The 20,541-nt window shown below is 37.4% G+C and overlaps 1 protein-coding gene across 1 annotated transcript in view; it reads left to right on the top strand.

Annotated features, from left to right (window-relative positions):
• TENM3 (teneurin transmembrane protein 3) overlaps nt 1–20,541 on the top strand; it is a 1,331,063-nt gene that overhangs the window by 1,187,345 nt on the left and 123,177 nt on the right. Inside the window, 2 exon segments of the mRNA XM_040554455.1 lie at nt 6,884–7,121; nt 12,129–12,221. Coding sequence (XP_040410389.1) covers nt 6,884–7,121; nt 12,129–12,221 — 331 coding nt within the window.

Here is a 20,541-nt window from a genome sequence, read left to right as displayed (position 1 = left end):
ATCACTTGCACCATTAAGAACGAAACGACAAAGGATGTAATTTCAGTTCTGGCATGCAATATTAATCGAAAGCCTTTAAAGCATCTTGCTGATGGGAACTATGACAACATGACATTGAAGAATTACGGACTAGAGACATCTATCTTAATCAGATTTTAAAAGTAAATGCCACAAAATAGAAAATTATTTTATCTGTTTTCACAGGGTCACATATCATATATGGTATATAGCTTTTTAGCTTGTTTATTCTAAAAATACCAGAGACAAAAAAAAATCTGCTTTTCAAGTCAGTTTAAAGTTCAGTTCACGAACTTTACAAAGTTTTTGTGAAAAGATACTTGATAGCTGTAGAGAAGGTTGTTAGACACTGAAGGTTTCTGTTTTCTACAGAAAGATTTCTAAAACATTACGGAGAACTGAATTCTGAAAGAGAGCTGAGCATGCACAGATATTACTGGTATGAAGTTGCTGAGGGGAAATAATTCATTAAATGAATGCAAAGTGGAAACACAAAGCTAGAGGTGTACCTGTAACCTGAAGTAACACTACTATAGTTAGCACACTAGAATATTTAACTGAGTGATATCGGCAAAAACAGGTTTCTTCATTTCCTAAAGAATGCATTTTTTGTGCTTTTTGTTCATGATTTGTTTCTGTTTCCCAGTGTGTATTTAAGTGGCAAAGAACAGCTTCCGTACATGATAGAGTAAATGATCAGCACGTACTTTGTGGTCAAAAATACCAATGTTATGTGTTAGGGACTATCCTACTGCCCTCCAGGGAGCTTGCAGTACCCCTCTTGTCATCTAGTAGATCTTAGATACCGCATGTGCTATGTGAGACAATTTGAGTTTCTCCACACTCAAAGAAGTCTTTCTTCCCATTGACAGAAGTTTTTATTTCTCTTTAAAAAGTAAAATAACGTTCAAAGAAAAAGTGTAATGTGAATAACCAAAATCAAGTTTTCTTTATTTCTTCCAGACTTAGGATGCATAAGGAAGGCAATACAATCTTTTGGAGCATATCCTGCATTTCGTTGCACTGGTAGTTTCTCACTCCCAGGTAGCTTGACAGGTTGTCAGACCCTACAGGCAACGTACTGATGAGGAGACAAACAGTGGCCTACTTTGATCAAGCTCCTTGTATGAGTTTTTCCCATCTTATATTGTAATAGTATACACACTCACACACAGGATACAGATGCATATCTTGATCAAAGTGTCCTTGTCACTTCTCCACATTTTTGTCAGCACGTAGCTAGTACAGAAGGGAGTGCTTCAAGAAGTGAGCAACAGTGGTGAGTTAAGGCTGTTTTCATCTGTATGTCCATTAATTGTGAAGTAAGCAGAAAAGAATAGTGCAGGCTGACAACACATCAAAGCAAAAGGGCTCTCCTGTGGTGGTTGGCACTGTGTCACCCAGTTCCTTGGCTTGGGTGTATGGTTTGGCTCCTTAGAGCAGTTGGCAGGGCAAAGCCAATTCTAACATCAATAAGAATAAGCAAATACTTGTGATGAACCACAAAATGAACACATATGGCAAGTTACCTTAGATTGCTACTCTAGCTTATAGCAAATGACCAGAAAAGGAACTTCAAGTCTTGCAGACCCTGGCAGCAGAAGTACACGGAAGCAGTGGTTCATTTAAAAGACAGATCTGTCTAATTACAGGTGAAATCTTTTAAAAACTCAATTTTTCACTAAACCTGTAACTTTCTTTTTGTTTCATTAAACAGCTTTTCATGAAAGGTGCTCCCAGACCAAAGACTTCTGGAGCGAGTGTTTTTATTACCTGCAGAAGCAGTGATGCCCTGGCCAAAGTAGTGCAGGTAGCCCTCCCATAAGCAGGGGCTTCCTGCCTTTGGGAGCTCTAGGAATAATTAAACTGTAACACCCACACACTTTTATTTGCAGGGATTTCCAAGGTAAATCCCACTTCTGTTTACAGTACTCCAGGAGATACTTCCGTGTGCCAATTAGGGAAAATTCTGAGTCCACCAAAAGGTTGGGATTTTTTGAGGAAATCAGACCAGTTCTTACGGAAATTACTGTTGATCACTAGCAACCTGCAGCTAGTAGACCTGTGACCAGTATCTGGAAATAAAGGGTTATCTTTTTTCCTACCAGATTTCTAAGGCATTCAGTCTAGTCCAGCTGTTTACTTCTGGTGGATATTACTTCTACCATGGAAGGGAGTCTTCTAAAGAGAGAGGAAAGAAAGGAGAAACCTGACTAGAAACAGTTAACACTCTCACAGACATAGGAACTCAATTACATTATATTCACATGTGAAATGTTTATATCATAATGGAAGTCTTCGCTTTTGTGTTTGTCATGGAAACTCAAAGTTAACGTTAATTATACACTACTAAAAAGCCTAATCCTTATCAAATGATGGCTGGCTGACAGGTCTCAGCGATCTGTCTGTTACAGAAAGGCTAGCACATTAAATGTGCAACAAATTACTTTTTTTTTCATGGAGACTTAGTCTGCTTTACTCCTTCTGAATTAACCCAAACAGCAGTAGTTATTGTAAATGCCTCTCTCACTTTTTACTTCCATGGATGAGTTTTTCTGTATTCTTTCATATGCTGTTCAAATTCAGTATGAATTAAATAAAAAATTAATTAAATGTAAATTACTTCTTTTGGAAAAGAAAAGAGAAAAAGGTGTTGAGAAAGGCTACAGAGTGCATACAATTTATGTCTACAACTGAAGTGGCTGCTTCACTTCAGTGTTGCTCCCTAGGGTAAATAATTTTAATATGTTTTGAAAAATTCATATAACTGTAGTAAGAAAGCTTTCTACACGATTTCTTATGGTTTTTCTGAGTTCTGTACATACGTTGACATGCATAATTATCTGATGTTGCCTTATGCAGCAAAGACTTCAAAAATGTGTGTTTTTTTTGTTGTACCTGAACAACTTGAATGCACATGCTGGTTGCTAGGCCAATTTACATTTGCTTCTTGCTGCAGAAATCTGTGTAAGATGAATGGGGTTGCTCTGCAGTCATTAAAGTCTAGACAGAACATGAAAGCTATAATTAAAACTTAGCATTTTTAGACATAAGCCCACCTATACCTGTTTAGCTTTGGAGTAAACCTGCCATTCCCATTGAGATTAAGTCAATGGGGATAGCGTTAAAAATCCAATTTAAAGCAAAGCAGCTGTAAGTTTCTGCAATAACTTTTTAGTATTTTAGCACAATTTTGTTTTATCAGATTTGAACACTTTATTTTTTCCTGATACTTTCTAAGAAAGCAATTTCTAATAAGGGGTTTGCATTGAGGGCCCTGGCCAAGTCCCAGTACCACTCTTTTTCAGTAACCAAGGGAAGAACAGTTTCCAACAAACTGACTGATAGAGAGGAAGGAGGAGTTAGAGGATCTCTGTACTGGCCATTGTAGCGTGTGCAGAAGTATTTTAGCCAGTCTCTGGTGTTGCAGAGCTTCAAGCAAATATTCTGTCTCATGAAACTCCCACTGTCTTTATCAGTTCTTTAATTTAATTAGGAAAAACATAAATCCAGCATTTTTCTGGCTGTGGTGCTGATTTTGCAGGAGACCTGTAAGAACCACTCCACATCGATGCCTCAGTTTCTCTGCAGGTACAACAAAGACACTTTCATTAATGTCACAGTGATGTCAATAGGCTTAGTTACTACACAAGACTTTAATAGCTTTGTGTGAAAGCTGCAATACTACTGAAAGCAGTTCTTTAGCTAATAACCCCTTAAAAGAAGAGTGTAAAAAAAACTGAATCTGGCTCAGGCTTAAGAACAGCATTCAAAACATGACTGGTGTGATGGTTGTCTCTTCATCACAAATCAGTGGCATAAGATTGACGTTTCTGTTAGAAATTGTGTGGCAATCAAAAGATCGGTAGATTCAGGAAATCTGGCAAGTGGAAGAAAAGATTGAAAGAGCAGTCCTGAGTGATCTCTCATTTCAAATGACAGCACAGGACTAAGGAAATTCAGAGGAGTATAGATTTTAGTTCTATTGACTTACAGAAAAATCTAGCCTTGTTAGGTTCAATTCTACCTGTAGCTCTTATACAATTAGAAGAAGGATAAATCATTGCAGATTTTGCAGGCGCTTCTGATTGTGGTAGGCTGCAGATTCCCTGCCAATTGAACTTGCCCTCAGACACTAGGAAATGTCACTTAGCAGCATCCTATGGAGAGAGATGGTGGCCTTCCAGGACATGTGGTCTTCACAAGTCTGCACTTGCTATGCTCTTCTACTTCACTTTTAGCCTGCGTCTTATCGTTACAAGCCCATCCCTCCAACTCTTAAGGTATTTTATATGCTACTCTGTAATTTCAGTGTCAGCAATGTTTATATGTTATATAACAGGAGGGCTTTGTAGGTTCGTAGGAAGTATCTGGGGGAACAATCTGAATCTCAAACAGTGGCCCAAGAAGTTGGCCTGTGGGCTGAAGAGCAGTCTCAGTCCTCCAGCATGTAATCCGTATACTTTCTAGAGCTAAGCATTTACTTTGGGAGTGCATAAATATCCTTTACTCTCCCTCTTACTCCCTGGTAGTTTGGATGAAGGTCTGTCATCTACCTGAGACATGTCTGCACGCCTGCCTTCGTCCCCTTGCTCAACACCCTCTTCTGTGGAGGAGAACGTTAGTTTTGCTTTGTCTTGAGCAGAGGATGGTGCTAGATCTTTGGTACTAAACTGTAATGAGAGAGAGATAAGAGAGTGGTTTTCAGCTGAGATTTTAAATAAGATGAGACATTAAAGAAGAAGAGGGATGCCAGAATAATGATTCACATGGTAGGAACTGCAGGGGAGGACGGTGTTGCACTGACACTGGGAAACACTTCAACAAGTCTTGGCAGGTAGGAGAGTCAAAGGGGGGAATAAGACAGAGAAGTCAGGTCCCTGAAATAATTCTGATTGATTTATTTCTCTAATTAAAAACAACCAAATGAAAAGGATTTACTTTCACTTGTATTTTTTTTCCTGTCTTGTAATTAATTAATCATTTATACATACATGCATATATTTATACATGTGCATGCATATTTACACAGACATGTGCATGTATATACATTTATATACACACATGCACCTATGTATTTTTATATAATATAGGGCCACAGTTAATTCTGCACCAGCTCATAAATAGCGTGTAACCTAAATCAAATTTTAAGTAGACGAGTAAAAAATCTCTGCTAGTGTTAGTCTGCTCTGTTACCCTGTAGCTGACTTGTTGAAATGTGGGATTCAGCCACACGCAGCAGCACCCGTTGCGTCTGTGTTGGTAAAGACAAAGCTGATCAGTTGTGTCCTTCCCAGAAGATAATTTTTTGTGAATGTGTTAGGGTTTTGGTGCTGAAAACTTTATTGGCTGAGTAAATTATTTCCTTGACGGATTCAGCATTGCTGTTGCTCATAACAGAAGTCATATGGACCACACAAGAAAGCTGGAAAGGGGAATGGGCTTCTTGGAAAAGAAGTGATTCCAAAAGCTAAATTTTCTCTTTAAGTTTAGTATGGCTATTCATTAGCATGCCTAAATTTTCTTGTGTTCAAGACATGAGAAATCACTCGCTGTAAAGTTATTTTTATAATAGTCACCCGTAACATCTGTTATAACAGAAATACTTTTCCTGCATTCTCTGTACGGCTGTATTATTGGTGTGGTAACAATTTGCAGTTACAACCAGTTGCAAACAGGGAATTGTTTATGAAGATCAAACAACTAAATTAAAAACTACACAAAATAATTTATAGCACGAGTAAAGTGCACGCCCTGTATCTTCTGCTCTGCTGAAAAGTTTCATTTACATTACTAAGTATGTTTTACTGCAGTACTTTAGGAAAGAATAGATTGCAATTTGAATTCCATCTTGTTAGGTGTTACATTTTTAAGTGTCGTCAGTCATCTCTAAATCATTACTAATGAAGTGTCGAGGATTTTTTTATTTTGTGTTCATTGTGTTGTATGCCAAGGTTTGTCTTCTCTTTATGACTTATTACCTGCTGATTTTTACAGAACAGATTGATAAAACCTAACATTCTTGGGGGTACTTGATTGTGTGCTTTGTTGTTCTGAGGTTTTCTTTTTAAGCTTTATGGGTGTTATGTGCTTTGGTTAAGTCAAAAAATATTTCCTCTACTGTTTTGATGGCCTGAATCTCTGATCACCTGTGACGTACTCCAAAATGTATTTATATTGCATAGTGTGAAATTGGAAAATCTGTTCTGTGTGTGTTCTAATGGATGTGACGGTCATTAAGTATATGAGTCTTCTGACGTTGTAATCAGATGTGATTCAGTCTGTTAAATATCCATGAAGCAACATCTGCTTCACAGAGTGACCTTCTGCTAAAGAATACTTAGCATCTATTAGCAGATCATAGTGCAGATCTGCCTTATTTGAAATGCACTAAACTAGAGTAGTCTACTGCTGTTTAGCAACTAGCTTGTAATAATTTATTGCAGTTAAATAAAGCTTAAAAAACTCCATTAAATAATTATAGGGATTATATGCTTTTCAAAAACCTTTGTGTTCTACTGAAATTACCCATTTAATTTCAGGGTTGGTTTGTTAAAAAAAGCTGAAATCTAAAGGCACATTAGGGGATCTGTCAGATGCTGTTTTCTGTAGGTGTTAATAAAACCAGATTAAAAAAAAAAACTGAAACAAATTAAAACCAAAAGCAATTTTACCATCTGTTGTATATTAATTAGAACTTTGTTTATCAAGGGTAAACTCTCTTAGAGAATGTCACTGAATGTCTGCTAATAGAATAATACGCAAATATATTAGACGATAGGATTATATTGAATTTCACATTCTGCTTTGGTTGTAGCAACTGCTGAGACGGTGTATAACGAACTTTAATTTTCTTTCTTCTTAGAACAACCTCCAAATAACCAAGGCCAGTCGACCCTGCAGCCTTTGCCACCTTCTCACAAGCAACATTCAGCACAGCATCACCCATCCATCACCTCACTTAACAGAAACTCACTGACAAATAGGAGGAATCAGAGTCCGGCCCCGCCGGCTGCTTTGCCCGCCGAGCTGCAAACCACACCTGAGTCAGTCCAGCTGCAGGACAGCTGGGTCCTTGGCAGTAATGCGCCACTGGAAAGCAGGTAATTTCTTAGGTACTACTACAGACTGTGGCACTTCTATAGAAAACATTTAACTTGATGACAGATAACCAGCAGCAGCTACTTCCCCTTATTCAGCAAAAAAAGCTGAAAACTTTTCAGTACTGTAAAATTCTGTCCTCTCTCCAAAATCCACAATGCCAGTCTTTTCCCTTACAATGTTTATTGCACAGTAATTGGACTCAGAGAGTGTATTATTTTTTGCAGATGAGCATTTTCATTCCTGTTCATAATCTGTGACTTTTGACTGTTTGAAGTAATTTCTTGCCTTGCTTGCCAGATATGTTATGTGTCAAATATATACTGCCATACAGATCAAATGTGAAAGAACTTTCAGTAATACTTTAACTCTAGCACTTAGTAGCTTTAAAGAAATACCCGTGTGAGGCTGGATGTTTTCTAAATTTGTCTAGGATTTGGTGAGACAGAAGAACTCAGTTTTGCTATAATGATAAATTTGTCCTCATTCTTTTTTGTCTTTTAGAATTGATAGCTGGCTCTAGGAAAGGAGCAGCTAATATAAAGGGTGACACAAACTTCTATAGATGCAGATTGATGTATGATGAGGAATGATCTGTAAAAAAAATTATAGGACTTACTGACACAGAGCTGAATTTACCTAAAGTGATTAATTAATACTCATGTAACAGTCAATCAGCACTAATTTTTTATTAGCATTAGCCATAATATTCCAATTTAGTCATCAGACTAAACTATATTGAAACTGACAGTAATTCTTGAAAATATTTATGAAATCAGTTCATTCTTTGAATCCTTTTAGCTTATGTTTTGTAGTGAAGGAAAGATAATCCAGTTGATTATGACTATGTCAAAACATACGTGACCTTAAGATTCTTTATTAGGTAGTTTTGTACCTACAAATGTTTCAGGTAACCCTTGTGTCAGGTTTGGGAAATGGCTATTCACTTTTTTTAGTTTTCTTAAATATTCCTGTATTGCTTATGAGGCTTGGACACTGTAGAACAGGATTCCAATGAAGAGATTTCATCATCATATTCAGACAATTTAGTGCATTAGAGAAAAGGTTTTTTTAATAGAATAAGTAAATTTGTAGTGGGAAAGTGTGCTAAGATGGTAAAGATTTACAGGACAGCTGGTGAATCTTCTGTAGATGGATAAGATCTTTGGTATTTGCTTCCATTGCCGTATATGTTTTCTTTATGTCTGTAAAGAAAAAGACATAGTACTTGAATGAGAATGTGACTTCCAACCTGGATTTATTTTTTTTTTTTTTGCCAAGTATAAACTTTTCATTTTTTAAATGTTCCTGATGAGAAGCTAAGGGTATTTGAGTGTTCAAGTTTGGAACAGGTTTTGTACAGGAGATGAAATGTGAAAATTTCACATTAAAACTGACAGAGCTCTACAGTAGTTTTTCTAATAGTCTCACTTGGTTGGAACTCTTGAGGTGAAGAACCCATCTTACTTGTCATTGATTTTTCCCTTTTTCGTTAAGGTTCCCTATTGAGTGTGATTCTTAGGCTCAGTTTCAACTATATTAACAACTTTGTGATAGGTTTCTTCCTTCATCCATTTCTCAGCCTACAAGAAAGTTTATTTCATCTTTGGCAATATTTTAGCTTATGCCCTACTAAGCTTTTTTATTTTTTATCGGACTTAGATGACTGACTTAGAGCCACAGAATGTGAATGTCAGCATATATGCATAGCTATCTTTCTATCTCTGTAGGCTCATATTGGTGATGGGTGTCATAAAAATGAAATACAGCTTATTGTCATGTATAGCTGGCTAGTGAATAGGCTGGTTTTGTACATAGGTGAGAGGGAAATATTTGAAGAACCTGAGGGAGGCTTTAGTCCCTATCATTTTGCAGTAGTAATGGAGGTGACTTTCAAGATATATATTCTATAACATTGGATTCAGTTGTATATTTAATAGAATATTCTGTGATTTGGTTCTGCATAGAGTTAATACTTTTGTGTAAAACATTGCTGTTGCTCTGTAATTGGATGGGCTGTAAGGAGATAGATTAATAAAGTCCAATATCCAATAATATCCAAATAAATTCCAATTTATGTTTTTTAATTCTTTCCTTAAAATTTTGTGAACTTCTAAAACCAAAACTTGGATTGCATGAGTGCTTCTTGTATCTTTGATGCCATATTTCAAAGAATGAGGTTATTCAGAAGTGTCAAAAATTGTCATCACTCTGTTGGGGCTAAATCAAATCTACCTTTAGAAAAAGCAAGGAAGCAAGAAATTATTTCCTGCACAATTCCTCTGATTTCCAGCAGACTGCGGGACCTTTTCACTGGGCATTTAATGATCTTTACTATTTGTCTCTTCCCAGGTTGCTGTGAGTTAGGTTCACCTGGAGAAGCTAGTACCATGGAATAACAGTACTTAGATGAATAAAAAGCATGAATATATTCAATAACTTTACATTTTGTTCTTTGAATTACATGTTGGACAGCCAAAATCATGCAAATACATGAATAAATGCTAGGTGTCCAAATCTTTTAAATGACAATTAAGTAATTAAATGTTAGTTATCTTTGGTCTTCAGGTTTTTATTCACCTACTAGCTTTAGTAATTTATTCTTGAGCATCAGGATCATTACTTCCATTAATGTCTTGTCATTCTAGTAGGATCTAAATTACCAATATTTAAGAATACTTAGTAAATCACTTTAATTTCTTTCTCTGTTAAATATTTGAATGTGCAGAATTTTTCTAATGCACAATCAATTACATATGCTAGAATTGAGCAGAGGAAGAGTATGTTAGAATTCATAAATTTGTTTATAAAAGCAAGCTGGTATCATCTCTTAGGCAATATTTTATTAATGTTAGGCACAGAATGTCTAAGATAAATTTGTCAGCAAGGGAAAATTTACATATTCTAGTCCAGGAATAAATCTCTGAAAACATTACATAACTTTAGTCAGAGCCTATGCTGAATTGTATGTGTATCCAAGAAGAGCTTTGCTTTTTATTACTTCATTTGCTATATAACATACCTAGTTTTCTGAAAGAAAGCTGTATTTTGTATGACGGAGTGTGAATTTTTCATAAAAACAAACCAAAAAATTAAGATGTTTTTTCATACTTTATACTGATACTGCATAGTCTTCTCTTACCCCTAACTTATACTTAAAAATAGAATGCATAGGAACATTACTGTATTCAGTTACTGATCTACTAATTTTACCGAGAAGAAAGAGGGAAATGGCTGAAGAAATACTTGATGACTGGAAAGCAGTTCAGCATTTTGAAACATTCAGTTAAATTACTACAGTATCTCAGAAGTGATACTGGCAAAACAACTCCTAGAACGTGTTACTTCAAAACAGTTCTGCTAGCTTGATCCAAACTTCATTTTAGGACATGAAGATTTTAGGAACTCCTAAAGTGTGATGAACACTGAACAACCATATGTCTTTATTGGCGTGGATTGCCAATGACGCTAGCGCCTTCAGTATTGATTAAGGTGTGGAAAGGGTGTTGATAGTTTCCAGGGTAGTCTTAAATCAATTTGTGTAAAGGCTGATTGGTTGTCTGCAAAAGCACAGTGTTGCTGGAGGTTAAAGTCTGCTCAAAGCAGCTATTTTATGCATTCCACCCACTAAAACAGTGTCCAGTTTAATCAAATTCAAAATTGCTTCATTCTGTAAGTCTTCCAGGTTTTCACACATGGACTTGATTAAACATGTAACTTTTATTGAGAAGGGATGGTACAAAATAAAGGCACAAGCTGGGGGTGGAGTTCGAGTCCTGCTCTTCCAAAGACCCCAAGCGTTGTTTTGGCTATGCCACGTTGCTGGTCTGCAAATGGAGGAAATAGTTCTCCATTTTACTTATATTGCTGAGAGAAAGAGGACATTTTTAAAGATCTGTGTGCCATAACTCTGAGGACAGTATATACGCACAAGCTAGATGTGTTCATCAGGGCAAACGACTAGTACTGCTTTCAAAGTCTAAAGCTGAACGAATAAAAGTTATGTTTTCTTGTGGCGTAGATTTCTTATGCAGTCAGGTGGTTACAAGCATCTGTATTTGAATCCTAGCACACTGGGCCCATATGCTTATAAGCTTCCCTTTGTGAGAATAGTCTGTTTCTTTAGATTTTTGCGTGGTCTCTCTGGCATCCTTCCAGCATGTGAATCCCTTGCTGGCGCACTGAAGACTTGGAATTTGAGCACACTGTCTATTTTGTCCACTGTGTCTTAGGCAAGCACCAATAGTCCAGATTTTGATAGTATTTGCACAGTATTCCTTGAGGTAGTCATTTACCACTTCAGAGAGATGCAGTAGTTGAAGCAAGCATAGACCCAAATTTAGGAAGAGTTCCAAAACCAATCTTTTCCTTGTTTAGGTAGAGTAAGTAATATACAGCTGTAAAAGCAGTAGTAGTGCCTGGTTATGTTTCTCTGCTTTCATTTTCTCGCCTTTCCCTGAGAGAGCCAGAGTCTGTGGTGCTCCCTTTCCTTCCCCTGCTGCTGTACAGCATCATTTGCAGAACATGAAATTGCTACTCACTCTTGGTAGCCTGCCCTCTACACATTTTATGTCTGACTGCCTGTGCCAGATAGCCAGCAAGAGACCGGCTTTTCTAGTCTCTGTTCTCTTTCACTGCTTTATCTCTGGTCCAGCCTCATCAAATAAACATCTCCCACTGTGCACTCAAGTTCTGTTCTCAAGACTATCTTGCCAGGGGCAGCAGCCAGGAATTTTATTCAAGGCCTTGCACAGAAATAAGAGATCACCAAAGGGTAGTGTCCACCTAATGGTAGCCTTGTAACACCATGTCTTCAAGTTACAGTCCAGCATGTAGCTCAAAAGACAGTACGGAAGGCAGATAAATACAGCGTTAAAAATGCAGTGGCAGGTTTAGACATCCATGGGAAAGTTACTCAATAGAATTAGTGAATTCTTTTTTTGGGATCATCCCATTCTTTAAATTGAAATTGCTGCTCTAATGTCATCTTTTTGTATCTTTGTATGTAGAGAATTAGGAAATCAAGCAGTCCTTGCAAATGGTCATGACAACCTTATAGAGATGGATGTGTTTTCTCCAACATATCACGATAGCAGTTATGGGTATGTGACTCTAAGTGTTTGCATGATGCTAACTGTTGACACAGAAGACAAAATGAGATTTTTTAAAAAGTGTGATTACAGTGGTCAAAAAACATCTGGAACAGACTTCCTCATCTTTATATCTTGTGTGGTTTTTTTTAAATAATTTGTCAAACTGACTCATAACAAAGAAAAATGGTTAACTTTGACTGCCAAATCTAGTTTGCTTTCACTTAAGAAAATAAGAGTGCAGTTGAGGTTGTATTAATTCTCTGTGGCCTGATTCTGCAAGCTGCTGCAAACTATTTGCATGCTTATGCATTTGCCAGATCTGATCCTTAGTTTGTAATAATTTACTGTTTAGCAAATGTTTGTTTTAGAAATATTATGCCATGTTATTGTAGCATAAGGAATGACCAATCGAAGTTTAAAGAAATAGAACTGGTTTTTTATTCTGTAACATTTTTACCAGTTAGTTTGATATTTGAACTGTTAATAAATATAGATAAGTAGATACAGATTGCTATCATTAAAAAAAAAGTTCCATATCTATTAATCTTTTTCATTAATATCTGTCTTCCGTTTGAACCACAATTTGACTGTCTTCTACCAAATCAGTATACTTGGTTTCTGATCTACATAAGAAAAAAAACATGACAAAGCAGTATCATTTCTAGTGAGTTCCAGCTTGTTAAAGAGCATAGTGTGATCAATTTCTGAAAAGAATTATTAATAGTAACTTTGCCCTTTTTTTTGTTAATAGTAGGGTGAAAATCAATACTTCATGTCCAAATTGTTTTGCTAATTGTAACTCTTAAAATTTTAAAAGGGATAAGGTATTATTTGATTTAAATGAGAATATCTGCATCTGCCTGTTAATAACTCATTAATTTATAAAATATATTGACACTGTACATTGATCTGGTTCACGTTCCAAAATCTCTTAAACTTTCACTTAGCCACAAATTAAATCAGCAGCAGTAAGGGAGTTGTGTGTTAAATTCAATTAGTTACTCGTTTTCAGCAAACTCAAAGGTACTGCAGATACTTACCAGAAAACCCTTTTTTTTTTTTTAACAAATAAGCATACTGTATTTAAAAAATATATGTATTACCATTCCCTGTAGATCAGTTACCATAGAATACTGATTCGGATGCATAATTGCTGAAGCAAAGTTAATAGAAACATGCCTGGTTTATACTTTATATGTTTGTAATGGGACCACCAAATGCAGGTATTTTGGCAAATGGACTACATTGTATGACTTTCCTTTTAGTTGATACTAGTTCAGGTAGTGGTACAATGAAATTTATCTTGTTTGTAATCCCTTCATTTTTAAAATTATGCTAGCAGGGATCATTTCCTGGTGTGAAAGTTGTCCAGAGATAATAACACATCAGTTCCAAAGCATAATAGATTTGAGACTACGACATGCAATCAGCATGAAGATTCAGTTTATCAGCCTCACTAACGTACTGTGTCACAGCTAGAATCATTATATATTTGTTTCTTTGTTTTCATGTCATGTGTGTGTTACATTACAAAATATTATTTCTCAGTTTGTGTGGTGCATGGAGAGGATATTAATCTAATGAATATGACAATTTTAACGTTGATAATGATAATAGGAAAAGACATTTTGCATAGAAACTCTAGTGATTCATATGCCTAGACCTTAGGAATAGTTGTTTAAAGCTTTGAGAGATTTTTGCACAGTGCATTAATTATCATAAGACAGTTGGAAATCTCTAGTATTTTAATGGTAAGTATTGTTGGCTTTACTTGGTATGGCTATTCTTGTCCCTAATATCTAAATGTACGCTTGTATACATCTTGACAAATCATCTTAGTTTGAAGTAAATAGCCTGTTTTTCTTTTACCTAACCTGAAAGTCTGAGTTGTCGAGGTATCAGAATTTGAAAAAGGAGATTCAATATCTAGTGAATGATTGCATTTAGATTTCTTAATGTTAAGCTTCCTAGCATTTTCTATCTCCTCATTTTCTGAAAGTTTCATTTTTTGCAGGGATAGGGTTTGAAAACCTGTTGTATTGAAGAGGGAATTCTTTGCAAGGACTGCAAAGACTGGGGATTTTTGTCATGGGTTGGTGAACGTGTTCAGGAGACCTCAGTTTAAAAGTGGCTAGGTTGTTACAAGGCCATAGTGAATTGAAATCAAGAGGGGAAGAAACCAGGAGTACGGAGTGGAGGGGAGAAATCTGGACATGACTGGACACAAAAGGAGTAGGAGAAGCTGTACAGATGGTTAAGATGGAGTAGCCCAGAAGGAGAAATTGCTAGTAGTTGGTTAGGCAAGTTAGGACTTAGATAAAATGCTAGAGTATTAGGGACTGAATATCTAGGATGAAACCCAAGATTATTCTGTGTCCTTTACTGCTTGTAAGTGCTTGTTAAATCCCTTTAAATAGCATGTACCTCATCAACTGTAGGACTAACTCAAAATAATGAGAAACCTTGGCTGCTGGTATGTGCTCTACTAGGAGAGAAACCAGGAATAACCAGACCAAAGACCTCATATCTGTGATGGTGTATGTCAATAAGAAACTTTTCAATACAATCTCTGAAGTGTCAAATTTGCTTTAAAATATCAGAAGTTAAACAAAAAAAAATACTTCAGTAAAAAAAAAATCAAGACTGTAAAGCAGATAACAAGTTACAGAGTCAAAAGCTACCCTCTTTCTACAGTTGCATGCCTGCAGTAGAGCCTGCCATCCCAACCAGTGCAGCTCAAGTTGAACCAGAAAAGAACTTTAACAGATTCTGGAAATTCTTTCCATCGCATTCAGATAGGTAAGAAAATGATACCAAATACCATGGCAAAGCAAGACTGGATGACTTTATACTGTCAGCAGACAGGGTCTCAGTAAATGTAGGTTGCGCAGTGAGAAGTCCAGCTTCAAAAAGGCATCAGTGAAAATGAAAACTGTTAAAAACAATACTGTCATCCAGTCTGGGCACAAGATGTAATCCTCTGCCTTACTGAGTCCCTGAATGGTGATCTCTCAAGTCTTTTTATAGATTTTGGTATTTTGCGTACCAAAGAGTATGCAAATGTAATATATAAGTTTCCACCAAGGAACAATTAGGGACTGGAAAAAAGGAATGATAGGTGCCTCACAGGTATTTGTGCAGTTGCCAGTTTGATGGTATTGGCTGTAAGACAGTGCTGTCACTGCAGTGACATGAATCTGGCTGTCTGATTGACTGCTGGTAACGCAGTAGTGGCAGCACAGAGTTCAGCACAGGTTATCACAGACTCAGAATTGCAAGAGAACCACAGCTATGGACATCAATAAGTGAGCTAAGGATCACAAATCTGTTATGATGGAAACTTCAGCCTGTTTGTAGCTTGATGCAGAATCAGATCCTGTCAGCCGCTGACAGAGTAATAGTTAACTTCTTTAACTTCCCTCTGGTTTTAGTTCCTTTTAAAATGCCCAGTAGCTCAATCAGGTCTTTCTGGTGCAGATGAAATTTCAACCTTTGTTTCAACTTCTGAACTAAATTTTGGGTAAATAATGCAGCTCTGAGTCTCTCTCTTAAACCACACGTGCTTTTTTGGAATTGTCTCCATGTGCATTTTGAGGCATTTGCAGCAATTGAATCACATTATAGAATCGTAGAATAGCTTGGGTTGGAAGGGACCTTAAAGCCCACCTAGTTTCAACCCCCTGCCGTAGGCAGGCACACCTCCCACTAGATCAGGTTGCCCAGGGCTTCATCCAACCTGGCCTTGAAAACCTCCAGGGATGGGGCAACCAGTGCCAGTGCCTCACCACCCTCTGAGAGAGTTTTCTCCTAACATCTAATCTAAATCTCCCATCTTTTAATTGAAAACTGTTTCCCCTTGTCCTATCATTATCTGTCCAAGTGAACAGTTACTCTCCATCTTTTTTTTGAATTTTTATGTATATATAAATAAATAATTGCTCTCTTTCAGCTTAGTAAAGACTGCAAGTGTAGTAAAAGGGATTGGATGAGTACAGTGCCCTGCCTTTCCTCTTTGATTTTCTCCCTGGGAAGCTTATCTTACTCGATATTCAAGAAGGGAGCAAGCCAAGATTATAATACCTCATTTCAAAGACACCTCTCTCTCTCTCTCTCTCTCTCTCTCTCTCTCTCTCTCTCTCTCTCTCAGTTGGGATATGATTCCAGAAGAACAAGATGAGTAACTGTAATATAAATCCTTATGCTCACGTGAGCATTTCCAGTTGTTACCATAAAATTCAGATGTTTTCCTTTACCCTCTCTTCCTCTGGAGAGATGAGATCTGGAGCAGCACAAGCACTATCACTATCTAAAAATGCAGTAATGGGCTGTCAAGTCTGTTCCCTACAACTGCTGCCTCCTTCCGAAGTGTGTATCAATGACCAAGAATAACCAGGGCCATGTCACTTACTGGAACCTAGATGGAAGTCACTGTGAGTGCCAGACCTTTAAGACACCCAAAGCAAGCCTGTAAGGAGAACAGAATCACTTGATATTTTTGAGCAATATATAAGTCTAGTTTTACTCTCTTCTATAAGGCAGGTAATGGGACTTTCCTGCAGAGAAGACTATGCATAACTAAAACTGTGGCAGGTTTCTTGGTTTGCCCACCCAGCATCACGAGTCATTCTTTGCATCGGTCTCCCCAGCTCACTTCGGCAAAGTGCAGTTTAGCATTGTTTGTTTCCCTTGCCCATCTTCACAGAGTGCAGCATAGCAGAGAGGAGCACAAAAGAGCAGGCTCAGAACAGGCTGATTTAACTGGTTCTTTTGATCTGAGATACGTGTATCCATGTAACACTGAAGTGAACCCCTCTTTCTCAGGGGAGCGAGCTAGCAGCCCAAATCTGAACTTCGAGGAACCATTAATAGGAATTTTACAAGTGCCATGTGCATACTACAGCACTATATTCTTACTTATGCCACCAAGAAGGTAGGTACATTGCAAAGGAAGAGATTTTGAGTGCAAGCCACCATGTACCAGTGGCTTCCAAAGGAGATTGAGATACTGTCATGTCTGCATTGCTGTTGGAAGCTTCTGCTACAGGTTGCTATGCCTGACTTCAGTCTTTCTCTAGCAGCAACCAGCAGCGGAGCAATAACCTGCCAGGGGCCAGATGTGAAAGAACACAGAAGCAGCAAGGAAGGCACTTGCAGCCCTACTGTTTTTTTTCAGTCTTTAGTCTGTGAAGAAAGCGGGTCCTTGGTGTAAACCCACCCAAATTCAAGCAGATGTTGCCGTATGTAAAGTATTTCTCTGAAACATTTGAATAAGCTGTTACAAGAGGCTTATCTCCGGTTCCCACAGACGTTTCCTCCATTTTTGCATATGGGTAATAGCTTTCCTCTCTTTCTGTCTCTCTCCCAAACTTTGATCATCATTTGATCTGATGTGATCTTAGAGCTTTTTCCAGGATTATGGTAGCATTAATATTGGCTCCGAGGAAGCGGAAATTCACTTTTATCTCTTCCTAGGTAATTTGTTTTTTCCAATTCTGCACAGAAAATAAACTGAGACAAATTCACAGCATAATGTAGTTTCTGTGCTGGCTTGGATTTATGTTAAATGCAGCCGTATGATTCTGTGGAAGTCAGTCATAAGCCGGTGCTAAGGGCAAACACCACCAGCTACAAGGTTTCATCTCAGAAGAATGTTAACAGAAGATGAAGACAGGCATAAAGTGCTCACAGAGAAACAAAAATCCAATCCCTTTTGGAGCCTACTGGGAATGCTGATCTCATGCATCAGTGAAGTAGAGTTCATATGAGACCTAGCCAGTAATTTCTGTTATCTCTTTTACATCTTCCCTGTAACGTCAGTCGGTGGAGATTAATCTTCTCATCCCATCTGCTTCTTCAACTCAGTGCAAGGAATCAGATTTATTGACGTGATCTATCCATTAGTGAACCAGGCAGAGCTCTCTAATGTCACGTGGCAGGTGAGGGTCATGGTCTCACACAGGGAAACCAATTCAATCCAGCATGAGTAGGGTCTGCCAAGACCTAGAACACACCAGCCAGTAGATGCAGTGCAATGACTGATTGTGATCTTGGACCACTGTTTTTTTCCACGGTTAATGGTTTTCTGCTGATTCTGACAGCTAATGTATCTGGTATGTTTTTTGTAAACAAAGAGCAAGCATGATAATCCATTCCAGGGAGGGAGAAAATCAGCTGGTTTGGATTAAGGAAAGTCAGGGAGAGAGAAACACAAAAACTTACATGACAGAGCTTGGACCAAGCTAAAATATCTGCAGCTAGATGTAGCCATGCTCTCCTGAAGTTACTTCCTTAAGATTGACTGATTTCTTTGCATGGAAATGGCAAATAAAGTGATAGGTCTTCAGAGAGATAGACACATGCTATCTCTGCATATGTCAGAAAGGAAGCATTTGAGATAGAGAATGAGAGCTCCCACACCTCAGAAGTATCTTCTGTCTAACTTCTCTATGCCCCTTTCGACCATCAGAAAAATAACAAGATACGCTGTAGGTACCCTTACGTCTTGCTAGCTTACATCAACTTCACGGTGCTGCCGAGGTGTTACATAAGGTGCTACTACACTTCTGAAAAGCAGAATTAATGATTGTTGCTGTGTCCAGAAAGATGAATTTTGAATTAGGACCATTTTTAGGCAAAACCTGCTATTTTGTTTTTTGTTCAGGTTAGCAATCATCACAGATGTATTCTGTACAAAAGAGATTAATTACAGTTTTTATTCAAATGAGTTCGGTAATACCATTGCATGAAACATCAAAATCAAGCCATTAGGAGTACTGTCACTTTCAGAGCAGCAAAGCCACGTCTCTTAAAGTACTAGTCCTGAAATGTACGTATATCACCAGAACATAAATCCACTAAAATTTACATTTCTCTCAACCTGCATTCACTTCAAGTAGATTCAACAGAAGTTTTTTCCACCTCTTGAGGATATCAGAATATGATTGATGTGTTCCTAATTTTAGATGTCAAATGCGTAGATATACTGCATCATGCTTCAGAGTGAATCCAGTGTAACAGATTGAGAACCTCAGCAGAACAGATAAGAACATTTACCTTGACTTGCTTACAAATTTCTTTCTTCATATAATAATGTCCATATATTAAACACTCCTTAGAGGCAAATAGATAATTTTTAATAGAGTGAGATACTGGCTCACTCACTAGAGTGTGATTTGAGTTGGTTTTTGAGGGAAGGTAAACCTATGCTCCACAGTATGAAAATTGGTGTGCTCATTTCATAAAGCAGGTAAACTGTGATTATAGAAGGCAGAATGGTACCGCCTTGGCTGATAAGGTAAGCTGCAGTAAGCTTGTGGTCCAACAGCAAGCTCTCATGCTGGCAATAGCTAATATGTCCAGGTTTTTTCTCAAATAGCAAGGAGAACAAATGAGTCAAATTTATCAGATTAGTGGCCCTGTTACTCCCACAAAATAAAATTTCAGAGACTCACAGATATACTTACATATCTGGAGGTCTTTTGGTACCTAAGGATAAAAGAACCAAATACAAAAAAATGTTAGAGATAGGTTTTCTTTTCACTTTTACCTCTCCACCAGTCAGTTTCTGTTCAGTTGTTTCTGTTCAGTTGTCTTCCAAATGCCAATTTTGTTATATTCTGCATCAGAACAACAGCTATCTGAACATAGTCTTCCTCAACTCCACAGTTGTCTTTGCCTGACCCATAAAGAACCTAAATCTTGATTTTTCTTCTTTTTTTATTTGCTTTAAGCAATTAATTTTTAATGCTTTTGTATGTTTTACCCTAGAAATAAAATGAATCGAAGAGTAGTTTTATGAAGATGTTGTCTTTATATACTGCAGGGCAAACAGTGCATACTCATTATACAAGAACAAGGAAACAATTGGTTGAATTTAAATTGAAATAGATAGAAGAAAACACATTTTTACACAACGCGTGTTCAGCCTACAGAACGGAATGCCACAAGACATCTGTGAGAGCCTGAGTTGTGAACTGTTAGAGAATAAGTAGTCTGGAAGACTTTCAGGTTTTCATTTTGCACTGGCCACTTTTAGGCAAGATAGTGTCCCTGGTGATCTACCCAGCTGTGGTAATGTCTCTTTCTGCCTATTTGGATACAGTTAACAGTTAAGTGTGCAAAATCTGTGTTTCTCTATCAAATACAATTATCTTCACAATTTTTTGGAACAAACTAACATGCTCACTGTACCACATGTGTTTACAGGAATCCTCCCCTTACCCTGTTTTTTTAAAAAGAGATCTCCTTCAAAATCTCAGGTCAGGGAGAATTTCTAAGAAATAAATTACAGCTTTTCTTCCTCAATGGTCTTCCCATCATGGTCTGTAAG

Source organism: Cygnus olor, chromosome 4 (genome assembly GCF_009769625.2).
Source record: "Cygnus olor isolate bCygOlo1 chromosome 4, bCygOlo1.pri.v2, whole genome shotgun sequence".
Classification (NCBI taxonomy): domain Eukaryota; kingdom Metazoa; phylum Chordata; class Aves; order Anseriformes; family Anatidae; genus Cygnus; species Cygnus olor.
Note: the sequence above shows the minus strand (reverse complement) of the source record. Positions and strands in the feature narration are given on the sequence as shown.